At 37.3% G+C, this 12,815-nt stretch overlaps 1 protein-coding gene and 1 pseudogene across 1 annotated transcript in view; one reads left to right on the plus strand and one right to left on the minus strand.

Moving 5' to 3' along the window:
* The window catches only part of C12H16orf72 (chromosome 12 C16orf72 homolog), a 27,693-nt gene that overhangs the window by 9,115 nt on the left and 5,763 nt on the right, over positions 1-12,815 (plus strand). The window contains exon 3 of the mRNA XM_021209002.1: positions 3,880-4,155. Coding sequence (XP_021064661.1) covers positions 3,880-4,155 — 276 coding nt within the window. The remainder of the gene's footprint in view (positions 1-3,879; positions 4,156-12,815) is intronic.
* LOC110329571 lies at positions 6,724-7,102 on the minus strand (annotated as a pseudogene).

Raw genomic sequence — 12,815 nt, forward strand, 5'->3', positions numbered from 1 at the left:
TTTTTTTTTTTTTTTTTTTTTTTTTTGTGAACTTTGTTTTTGAGACAGAGTCTTGCTGTATAATAACTTTGGCTTTCTTAGAACTCCTGCAGTCTAGGCTGACCTTTCCTGCAGGTGTGCCTCAGCTTCCCAAGTGCTAGGATTACTTGCATTTGCTACCATGCCTATTTTTTTTTGTGTTGGCAAATTTTATAGGATACAAGCCTTTTTCAGGCCAGTGAGATGACTCAGTTGGTAAAGATCCTTGTTCCCAAGTCTTAGGACCTTAGTTTGATCCTTAGGATTCATAAGAAGGAAGAACTGACTCTTGCAGGTTGTTTTGATCCTGCAGCATGTGCTCACATATGCCTGAGTGAAACAAACACACACACACACACACACACACACACACACACACACACACACAAGTCATAAGTCAGCTTTATTAGTGTGAACCCATTGGTCCCCAGTGCATTTTGCACATAGGATTAACTTGGTGGCATGCTTTGCATTTCTCTCCTTGTTTTATGTGTGTATTGCTTATGTTTATATCTACAATTTATGCTCAGTTTAGTTTTTTTTTTTTTTTTTTTNGTTTTTCGAGACAGTGTTTCTCTGTATAGCCCTGGCTGTCCTGGAACTCACTTTGTAGACCAGGCTGGCCTCGAATTCAGAAATCTGCCTGCCTCTGCCTCTTTAATCCCAAGTGCTGGGATTAAAGCTCAGTTTAGTTTTATGTTAGTGCTGCTCTAAAACTTAGAAGAGAAGAGCCCAGCACTAGCTTTCAACAGATTTCTTGTATAGAATTGAATGGCTTTATTACTTAGAATTAGTACTGTTGCTAGTGTGGAATTAAGTCTGTAATGTAGGACTAAGTTACTTGTTCTGTGTAACTAACATCTAATGTGGTGGGAACTTCGCTTAACATATGGCTAGTTTTCCAAATAAAAACTTACAATACTTTTAAGAAGGAAGGACAAGAGGCCAGGGAGGCTATTCTCTTCTGGTTCCCATCCTTTGTTCTGGGTGAAGATTAGGAAAATACATAGGAGATGAAAAAAACTAGTACTTAGTTTCAGGTACTACAGTAGTACTTAGGGCTGGACTGCAGGGGAGTTGTGTCCTAAAATAATTGGCAAAAAGGTTTCATTTTGGCTTTTAACTCAGAACTTTATGTTCCTAATAAAAACATTACTTTTGGTCTGGTGGTACATGTAGCACAGTTGGTTGAATGCTTGCACAGCATGTCCTGAATCAAATATAGATAGCACTGTATATATGAAGCACGGTGGACCTAGCTGTCAGGAAGAAGTGAATTTTGGTGAGGAAAATCTGCCTCTTAACCTAGTTTTGGACAAGACCCTTTGAGTCTGTTGGATACCTGCTTTGCTGACTCACAGTTTTGTATTCAAAACTATTAAAGGACTGAGGATGTACTTAGTGGCAGAATAGGAATATAGTATGTGCAAGTGTGCAAGCTTTGAACTCTGGCACCAAAACCAAAACGAAACAAAAACCTGATGAATTTTGGCTCTGAATCATGTATGAAGATACCTCACAGAATGTTTCTAACACATGCCACTGCTATGCTGGGAAATCCAGACTTTAAAATCTCTTCATTTTCATTTTATATTTTTGAAAATGTTTACCAGATGAAACATGGACCATTCACTGTGGCTATTGTAAATAAATAAGGAAATGAATGTGTTGTGGTTAAAGGGTGGTTTGGCAGTTTGCTAGTTTTGAAACTTCACCTTACCTTTAGGTTTATGGTCCTTTTCTATAATGACTTTGGTTTTGGTAAAAGAGTTTAGGATAGAGGACTTTCCTAAAGATTTTATGCCCCCCCCTTTTTTTTTTGAGCTTTTTTAAAAAAAATCTGAACTGGATACCTATACTTCAGAGTTTTGAGTTTTCCAGTGAAGATGTGATTCATTGAAAGTGTGTTTTAAGTTTTTGTTACCAAATTGAACTCATTCTTATAAATTTACCCCATTCTCTCTAGCACAAACCTCTCCAATTAGCTTGGAAGAAAAGCATTCTTTTAGGTAGGGTGGGTTTCTAAAAACGTGATTGCTTTGATTTTACACTTTCCTTTCTTCCCAAGCGGTAGTGTTTACTATTGATTGATTTCCTTTATAGACTGCCCAGCTCCTTTTGAGAATCACTGAAACTCTGTGGGGCTTCTCTGCCTGAGCATATCAACTTTCTAGGATGGCTGTCCTGTCTTTCCTGTAACACTTGGAAAGTGCTTCATGAATAGCTTTCTTTGAAGATGGAGTTCATATGTTTTAGGAAATAAGAAAATAGATACTGATTCACGTGGTGACTTAGATTCTGGAGGTGACACTAGAGAAATGATCTTACTCTTGGCTTTTTATAACAGTGAAGTTAGATTTTCAAAGTTAAAATGCTTTGAATTTTGGGGTTTTAAAAACAGGGTCTCTTTGTGTAGTCCTGACTGTCCTGGAGATTGCTCTGTAGGATGGCCTTGAACTCTTGCTTCTGCTGCCTAGTGAGTGCTGGGTTGAGGGTTGTGGGTGCTGGGAACTGAGAAGATAGTCTCTACAATTCTGAGGTGAGGCATCTGTGGTTTTTGACCCGTGAATAAAGACTTACCAACTACTAAAGGGGAAAGCCTTGTTGCAGAGTCCTGCTTTTTTTTTTTTTTTTTTTGTAAACTCAGATTTACTCACTGGGGATCTCTGTCTGGAAGATTTATCTTAGGGAGGCACACCTCTTCATTTATTGTATGTCTTGTTTTTTCCTTTATAATTTACTCTGAATTGGGGTCCAGCATAGCTGCATAGTGAGACCTTGTTGCCTAAAATAAAATAAAAGGTACTTCATATCTTCTGCTGGCACAGTAGCTAACTTGAATAACAATTGGAGTGACTTTTAAACTTTGAGATACTGCTCCCAATAACTAAGTAGAATCACTGAAGGGCAGGGGACATTTTGCTGAGCTGAGTTTCCATATTTACTAAAGGCTGGTCTGGAGAGGAAATGATTACAACTTGCAGAAAGCTGCTGGATGCAAGCAGAGTGCACATACACTGAGGGCAGTGATTGGCATGGGGAGATGTGATTTTGTTTTTCAAGTAACAGCTAATACTATAAAATTGGCTAAAGTTTGTCAATTTACTTTTGTTAAAGAAAAGTAGGTTCTCTATTTGTGTGTACATTTTTTATCTAGTGTCAGGGGTTCAAAAATCAATTTTAGAATTAGGACTTGAACTCTGAATTTAGACTTTGATGATGAAATGTTTTACATTTTAATTGTTAGACTTTTAAAAAAATCATTTATTTATTTATTTATTTATTTATTTATTTATTTATTTATTTTATGTAAGTACACTGTAGCTGTCTTCAGACACTCCAGAAGAGGGCGTCAGATCTTGTTACGGATGGTTATGAGCCACCATGTGGTTGCTGGGATTTGAATTCTGGACCTTTGGAAGAGCAGTCGGGTGCTCCTACCCACTGAGCCATCTCACCAGCCCTTTTTTTTTTTTTAAAAAAAAAAAAAAAAAAAAAAAAAAAAAAAAAAGAGAAACAACTGCTCGGATTTGATTTTATTTATGAGTACACTGTAGCTGTCTTCAGACACACCAGAAGAGGGCATCGGATCCCATTACAGATGGTTGTTAGCCACTATGTGGTTGCTGGAAATTGAACTCAGGACCTCTGAAATGCTCTTAACTGCTGAGCCATCTCTCCAGCCCCCTGTTTTACATTTTAAACATGACTAAGATAAATTTTAGATTATTAAGGGTATTTGTGGGTTTAGAATGCTCATAATAATTTTGGTTAACATATAAAATGGTTTTCTTTAGGAGCAAATATAGCATAGCTGTAATGATCACTTTATTGTTTTCCTTTTCTGTTTTTTTCTAATAGAAAGTGTGGATACCCATCAACGAAGTTTTGATATTGGAATTCAGATTGGCTATCAGCGACGCAATAAAGATGTGCTGGCCTGGGTAAAAAAACGCAGAAGAACTATTCGTAGAGAAGATTTGATCAGCTTCCTGTGTGGAAAGGTTCCTCCACCACGAAACTCTAGAGCTCCCCCAAGACTGACTGTAGTGTCCCCTAACCGAGCTACTTCAACGGAAACTAGCTCATCTGTAGAGACTGATTTGCAACCCTTCCGGGAAGCCATAGCTCTGCATGGTAAAGCCGTTTAACATACTTCTTTGGAAAATGGTTAAGAGTGTGCCTGTGGACCCATTTTCATGGTTAGGGTTAGGTGCAGATATGTAGTCAGTTTCTGTCTGTACATTAATTCTTGTTCTAGAAGTGTTGAAATAGAATGCAAGGAAATAGAATGCAAGCTAAGAGCATACATTGGCAGCCCATTTGAAAGGTTACTTTGAGCTTATTATTACAGTAATTATTTCTACATCACTGATTGAATTCATTTTTTTCACTCACATGTTGTACATGTTTTTTTAGTCTTCTTGAGTCAAAGGGCAAGTCCTTGCATCTTAATTTTATTTACAGTTGCTTGGAGTATTTCATATGATAGTTGAGTAAGGCAGGTAATTGTTGAGTTGGTTCTCATGGGAGCTGCCTTTTTAACACTTTTTATCTAGTATAGAGACTGAGAGTTGATAACCCAGGGCAGGGAAGGAAGTTGGAGAAGTCACACTCCCTCAGACCCATATTGTTTAGGTAGACAGGATGTGAGAGGTGTAGTCATTGGCCAAGTTATCACTATTCCCCTGACCAGATCTGTTGTGCAAATGTGTTCTTGGCTCAAAGGATCTAGTATTCTTGAACAGACCACTGTCCTCAGTGGGAAGTCTGATGTTGCTATCTACTACAGACCTTGGTATGAGAGAGAGAGGGTTACTTACTGTATGACATGGTAGGCTGCTATGAATGAACAGCAACCAGGTAAGACCTGGTTGAAACCAAGGTGGACACATGGTCAAGCAGGTGACTAATCAAGGAGGAATGATCCAGTTAGGTCATGCATCCTATTAATAGCTAACATTTTTTGGCCAGAGAAATGGTCATAGGTCATTTAAAATAAGGCTGATCTGCTAATAAACAATGGGATATGTAAAAATGGTTTCCATGTCATAGAAATGTTAATGACTCCAGAGACCATTCTCCCTTGGCAGCCAATCTTAATTTATTTTCTCGTGTCCCTAATGAAAAGATGGGAGCTGGAAGAGTGTGACCTCCCTCCACCCCACTTCAGATTTACTTGTAAATTAAAACACTTACTTCAAGAAGTAGTTTGTAGGAAAACAATTCTTAGGACTACATACTTTTTCTAATATTCACATTATCAGAACTTTTGAAACTCAGGAAAAAATGAGGTGGATTAGTGTGTGTAATTTCCCCTTAAATTTGGAAAAACTATTAGGAGAGGTGTGTGTATAATGTGGCAGATTAATTTAGTGAGTGGCAACAGGTGATATAGTTTCCTCTCTTATATATTGTCATTTTCTTCAAGTGTGGTTTATGATTGAATTTATACTTAACAATATTTTTCCTGGATACTAGTATCCTACAATGACAGTTTAACAAAACAAAAGCTATGCTTGCTAGATAACCATGGCTGGGTATATATAGTAAAAGAGTAGCCCAGATTCCAGGAGGAGACAAACTGTTCTGCTTTTAACTGACAGTTTTTCAGGTCAAATTTGTTCAACCTGTGATTTTTTATTATTCTTTCGACTTTGAGAGTTTTTTAAGATATCATTATAGAAAGCACTTACTTTTGCTTAAATTAGGATGGCATTAATAAGCATAAATATAGATCCAGTAAAAATAAGTCTTACCTATGGTGAACTTAGAGTAAAGCACTAATTCAATACAGTTTTGAGTCCTGTACTTGTTTTTGACAGGTTTATACCTCTAAAGTCATGTAGTTAAATAGTGTTGGACTAAAGATTTAGGGCCTCTTCAAAAATTTTTTTAGAAGCAATTATATTTGAACATTGTGTTCTAATGACTTTCTGTATACCGTGGAGAATCTGGTTTTGATTTAAATGAGGATAATTGGATTAGATTAGTAACAGGGCATTGTTAATTAAGTGTTAAGGTAGAGGAGTGACAATATGGTATCCTTCTCTGATCTGTAATGAAAGTTATTGAAATATATATTTGGAAAGATCTTAATTAGGGTAGAGATACTATACCAGAGTTGTGTGTGTATGTGTGTGTGTATTATTTGCATAGTCATTTTTGAAATACAAAGTCAAATTACAGTTTTCAGAGAACTGCATTGATGAGTGAGTTTAATTAAATACATGAAATTTTAGAGCAAGGAGGCAAGGAGAAAGAATATGTTTAGGCAGATTTGCATTTGCAGTGGAGGCAAACCTGTTCCTCACCTTTGTATGAAAGGGACTACTTCCCCCTTAAGTGTGTTCCTTAATTCCTGGAACCCCTCTACCAAAAAGATCTATTAACACATAAAGCCTCTCTTTATTGGGAGAAAATAGTAGGGACTTTTGAGTTGATGGCAGACATGTAGACAGGGAATACCAAGAGACCCCCCTGAGAGATAACCTCATCAGTTGGGAACTGTGAGATTTAGGAAAAGTTTTAATTAGAAGTAGATTCTATTTCAACATTTCCAACACTTGTTTTTTTTTTTAAGGAATGGACTAAGAAAAAGACTTTGCACAGAAGTATGTAATAGAAAGTAAATATACATTTTTAAAGCTATTTTACAAATTGTTTTATAAACCCTAACTAGTATAGAGGATGATGTCTGTCTTATATGAAACAAAATGCTGAAGATTTGAGTCTCTACTATTGGGAACTTAAGGATACATCCTTATTAATGAATGGATGGATCACTGGCTAATTGGCAGAGTCCTTCCTCCCCCTCTTAAAAAAAAACAAACAGATTTGAACAATAAAATGCCCACTTGACCCAGATAGAAGTAGGTAAAGTGTTTGGTTTCTATGTCACAATTACTGAAGGAATCAAGGAGCATGTTGCAGAACCATGCAGAGTGGTATTTTTTGTCAAATTCCTTTTTGATAAAGTCTGTATATTAGACTTCTCCAGTGCCTGAGTAGTAGCACATTCCAAGTCCTATTGCTTCTTTTCTGACATGCCCGTGTTTTTCATCACTGCCTTCCCAGTGTACATGCTAGAACATGGTCCCTGTGAGCCAGGGCTGGGGAGGGATTGGTGCTACTCAGGCCGAGAAGGGAAGTAGGTAGGGTTCCTCTAGGACAGAGTTGCTCACGATGACTCTTTCACAGGGCTCACCTAAGACCATTGGAAAACAACCATATTTATATTATAATTTATAACAGTAGCAAAAGTACAGTTATTAGGTAACTGAAAATAATTTGATGTTGGGGTGGGGTCACAATACCTGATAAAGGGTTATAGCATTAGGAAGGCTGAGAACCATTGCTCTGTAGGATTATTTTGTTGTTGTGCTCTGGCTGGCTGGGACTCACTATGTAGACCAGACTGGCCTCAAAGTCATAGAAATTCACTTGACTACCTCCAGAGTTCTGGGATTAAAGGGATACACCATCACTTACATTTTTTTTTTTTTTTTAAAAAAAACAAGATCTTATTCCATGACCCAGAAAAATATTCCACTTAATGCTTATCAGTTTCAGTAAAAACTATAAAGGTAATGGTGGTTATCAACCTGTAAGACTTGGTGTTTTTTTGTTTTTTGTTTTTTGTTTTTTTTTTTTAATTCCTTTCGATACAGGTTTCTCTATGTAGCCCTGGTTGCCTTTGAACTCACTCAACCTGTAAGACTTGTAAGACTAACCTGTGCTCTTTTTTCCTTTGTTCACTTTCCTGTAGTATATTGCTTATTTTCTGTGTTCTGTAAGATTTAGTTATTAGACGTTACATTCACAGAAAATGAAATATATAGGCCAAACTGATGGTTGTTTTTTTGTTTTTGTCTTGGTTAATTCTCATGTTAAAATAACACTGCAAATGTACCATATTTTCCTTTTTATATAAACAATTCACATAGACCAAAAATACTCAGAGTACTTCGGTTTATTTTTTTTCCTACGTTTCTGACAGCATCCTTTTCTAGGGTTTGTCATCTTAGGTAGGCCTCTGAAAAAATTTTTATTTGGGGAGCGGGGGGGTGGGGCTCTTTGACCTGAATTAGATTTTACATGATCTCTTTCTACAGGCTTTTAGGGGTGCTCTTACTCTGCTTCATAATCTTGTGCATACTTTTAAAAGAATTTTTTTTTTTTTTTTTTTTTTTTTTTAATGGAGGTTTGGCCTTACTGTGGAGCCTGGGTTGGTCTGGAGCTTGCTATGAAGACTAGGCTAGCTTTGAACTTTTAGCTAGTCATCCTTTTTGCTCTGCCTCTTGATTGCTAGGATTGCACATCAGGGCCTTTTAGTATGCTGTGTGTTAACAGAAAGCCCAAGGGTTCCTCATTTAATGTTCACCTACTCTGTGTTATTGGTTCATTGATGGAGAAAGGCTAATTTTGTTAAGGCAGAACAGGTTAGTAAGTGATAAAGTAGATTATTTGGGATCTTTCTGGCTTTAAAAATTGTTCTCCTGCCCACTGTTCTTCTATTTATAGTTTTAGGGTGTCTATTTATATTGCCTGTATCCCCCCACCCCCCCCACCCCGGGCTTGGGCGGGTGGGAAATTGCTGAAGCAATTTCAGAAAAATTTCAGAAAACATTTAACTTTTATGTGGCTGGGTTTCTTCTATCAGTGAATCTGCGTTAAGTGTATTCAAGGTATATGCTTTGTGGCCCCCTTTATGTATGTACCCTTAGCTTACTGTGGTAGGAAGAGCATAGCTGCTACATGTAGGCTACAATGTCCTATGTAACCTTGGACAATTGGCTGAAGATCTCTAATACCATCTTTGTAAAAGTGATCTCCTTTATATGAGAACCAACTAGTTTGCTTACCTATCCCTCCCAACAATCCTGTGTAAATGTTCTTGCTTCTGACAGCCACAGCTTTTTTTTTCCTTGACTGTAGTAAATTATAACTATCACTCTGTAGTGTTACTCTTGTCTGCATGTATGGTTATATATCATTTGTGTGCGTTGCCTGTGGAGGCTAGAAGGTGGCTTTGGATTTCATAGAACTTGAGTAACAGATGGTTGTTAGCTACTGTGTGGGTGCTGGAAATCATAGAAGCCAGTGGTCTTAACCTCTGAGCTATCTCTCCAGCCTCTGCTGTGTGTGTCTCCCCAGTTTATTACTAAATCTTGTGAACAAGCTGGAGAAGTTGGTTCTGAGTTGCCCTGTTGAAACTAGTGCTATTTGGAGAGCCTAGTCTGAAGCTTTCAGGGTTGTCATGGAGATAGGTGCAAGGGTGTACAGTAGGAAGGCAGACACATTCCAGAGAGAGGGAAGGTTTATTACTAAAACTTTACTCATCTGAAAACTATTTAAACTTTATTCTCCTAAGACAGTTGGTGACTAACTCTGGTCCACACTGACTCTTAAAACTTAAAGATATTTTTATTCCAGAAATTATCTTGATGACATTCTTGACTTTTTTTTTTTTTTTTTTAGATTTTATTTATTATATGTAAGTACACTGTAGCTGTGTTCAGACACTCCAGAAGAGGGCGTCAGATCTTGTTAGGGGTGGTTGTAAGCCACCATGTGGTGGCTGGGATTTGAACTCCGGACCTTTGGAAGAACAGTCGGGTGCTCTTACCCACTGAGCCATCTCACCAGCCCCGCATTCTTGACTTTTATGCCAGTCTTAAACCCATTGGGCTTAAATTGTTTTAAAAGTATTTGCTATTTTAGATTTATGGTGGAACATTGTCACTGATGAGAATAATTGCTCTTGGCATTTCAACTTAAGGTAGCATGTTCTCAATCTTAGTTTTTGTGTGTGTTGAAAAGTCAGTGAGCTTTGGGAGAAGGGTTTGGTCAAACTCAAGACAGTGGAGGCTTTTTGTCACACTCAAAAATTAACAAGAGAGGGACAAAGAAAAAAGATAACTTTTGTAATTATTATTGTCTTTCTTTCTTTACTGGATTCAGAGTCTCACTGTACATACTTGCCTGGCCTGAAATTTGTTGTGTAGAGCAAGAAAGTCTTTAATTTCTGGACTTCAAAGACATATGTATAAAGACTACACAAATGTGCATTTTACCTTTCTATGGTTTAGTACTTTCTATAGATAGTATTTACTCACAGTAAATACCAGGTGCTATTTTGCCAACACAGGGACATGTGACTAAAGATGACTCATCTCAAAGAATGTCTGGCCTGGTAAAATTAACACCATCTTGAAGCATGTAAGCATAAGGAATCAGTCTGAGACACAGTTATGTGTGTGTGTGTTTGGTAGAGGGTAAGTTTGAGTGTTGTGATATTTATTTCCTTGCTGTTGAACTCTGGGCCTTGTTTATGCTAGGCAAGCACTTTAGCACAGAGTGCCAATTCTAGCCACATCTTTAGCATATTATAAGCTCCTTCCAGTTTCTTAGGTCTAGAGAATCTGGGGGTGGGGCCTGTAGAAATAAATAAACAAACAAAATAATATGGAGTCATTGGAATTTGGATTTAGTGGTATAAAGTTTCACAAGACTTCTCACTAGAATTTCTAATTCATCACACACAAAGCATTAAACAACTCCCTTCTTTACCCCAGAAGGAAAGGTGTGACTTTAGGCATCATAAACCAGATTTTCTTCTCTGTACAGGTGTCACAGTGATTCTATTGAAACATTCTTTGGCTTACATGTGGCAGAATGATTTTTAAAGAGATAACTCCATCCAGGGGAACTATGATAAATTACACACTTACTAGTGCCTTGGTTCTCTTCCTTCCTTGGTCTCATTCTGCCTTACCTTCTGATGATTTAGCAAAAGCATAAGGACAGTAGCTTGAGAGCTTACAAGTTCATGAAGTGATGAGGTAGGATACAAAAAAACTGTTTGCGTTATTTTTTAATGGCAGAGGACTGGCCAGAACCAACTTTTGAGGGTTTGCTGATGTCTGTTCATCTTTCAAAGCCACACCCCCCCCTTTGTTTTTTTTCTCCTGGTATATGGAATATTGTAATGTTTGCTGAATATTGCAGCCAGGTACATCTTCTTAAAGTACTGGAACTGTTACTAGCTATTCAACAGTCAGTCTAAAAACACACATGGAACTTGATGTAAGAGATTTCACCACCAAAGTAATCTCTTAATCACTTACATTTGATTGATGATCTCATGCCTTTACGTTCTCTCTGAAGAGGAACTTTTTACATCATTAGTTTTCCTTCAAACCTGCTCCAGAGACCTACAAAATTACAGCAGGGCACTTAAAATAGTATTGATTTTGAATGAAAAGTTGGTATTTTCTGTACATTAAGGATAGATGTTAGATTAAATAACCAAAGATATTGGAGATAGATTAACTTTCAGTATTAGTAACACAGGATTTTCTTGAACATGTAATAACATTTTGGTGGATATTGTACTGGAAAAAAAAAGGCTATGTAAGTCTCAAAGCCAGGTGACTTACCTTAGTATTTATTCAGTAATCTGTTGGTAGCTATTAAACAGTTGAATTATCCGAGTTTAATTCTGGAGAATTTTCTAAAAGCAAAAAGGTTCAGTGTCTTGTGATTTCATTCTATAGAAACAAATGCAGCCAAATGATGCATTTTCTTCTAGTCTTTTTTTCCCCCATGTATAAATATTTCACAGTTGAGCTCCTACTGCATATATGGTACTGTATCTTGCTTTTCTCCCTTAACATCATGAACCTTTCTTTCCTGTGGCATTAAAAACTGTCTTTGAAAAATGGATGTCTTTGATAAATGGAAAGCATTTGGGGCTGTTAGTATAACTGAACATGTTTTCTTGGTGTGACACATGTACCTTTGTAATGGGCTTGATTTAGTGTGCTTTACTTCAATAAAAATTCAGCATTACAATTTACAGATTGGGGTGGGGAGTGGTATGTACTTTAAATGACCAGAACATTCCTGGTGGGATTTTTTTTTTTTTAAATGATAAAACTATAAAACACCACATGACATCGACACTACAAGTGCTTTCAGGTCACTAAGTACACACTGCACAGGGAGCTCTCACACTTCATTTTCAGGACAATGCCAACTTCTTAGTGCTCCCAGGCAGGGTGATGCGATTCCCCCCCCCCCCCCCCCAAGTCTGAGGACTTTAAGACACCTCCATTCTCCTCTCCAAGATAGCACTGGATTAACCTTTGGCTAGCTTTCTTCAGAGGGACCTGAAGTGCTGAAATCCAGGAGAGCATAAACGGCAGCCGCAGGTCTCTCTGGCTGTGAGGTTTCCTGGGTGGGGATTTTCTCGATCTCTGTGTGTGACTTAATGATGAATGGGCAACTGGAATTTTATGTAATTGATTATGCAAACAGCATTTTCATATTGCAATAAGCATGAAATGATTAACATAGTTTTGACAATAGTGATGTGCTATTTTTAATGATTTCTATGTAACTTGGATTCCTATAACCTGGACTGGAAACTTGTTTTTACTCTTGGGAGTTTCAATGAGTGATTAAATCATCCTGAGCTTAAAAACAAATAACAAACACTATTTCAAATGGATGCCGAGACATTAAAATGTGAGTTTATCTTATGTTTCCAGTTGAGATTTTTTTCTGTCTAATGCTACCTATTCTGTTTTTGTCATGATATTTCCACCACTCCTTTTGAAAGCATGTTTTTGGTTAAGGACATACAACTTGGTGTTTTAGTTGTGAAGCATGTTTAGATTTTCTGTACTTGTGTTAGGCTGATTGTTAGCAAGGTTTTCTAAAGCAGCTTCAGTAGCTGTGACTGATTTTTCAAAATAAAATTTGGGCTGCTCAAACTGTTTTTTTTTTTTTTT

This window comes from Mus pahari, chromosome 12 (assembly GCF_900095145.1).
Source record: "Mus pahari chromosome 12, PAHARI_EIJ_v1.1, whole genome shotgun sequence".
In the NCBI taxonomy this organism is placed as follows: domain Eukaryota; kingdom Metazoa; phylum Chordata; class Mammalia; order Rodentia; family Muridae; genus Mus; species Mus pahari.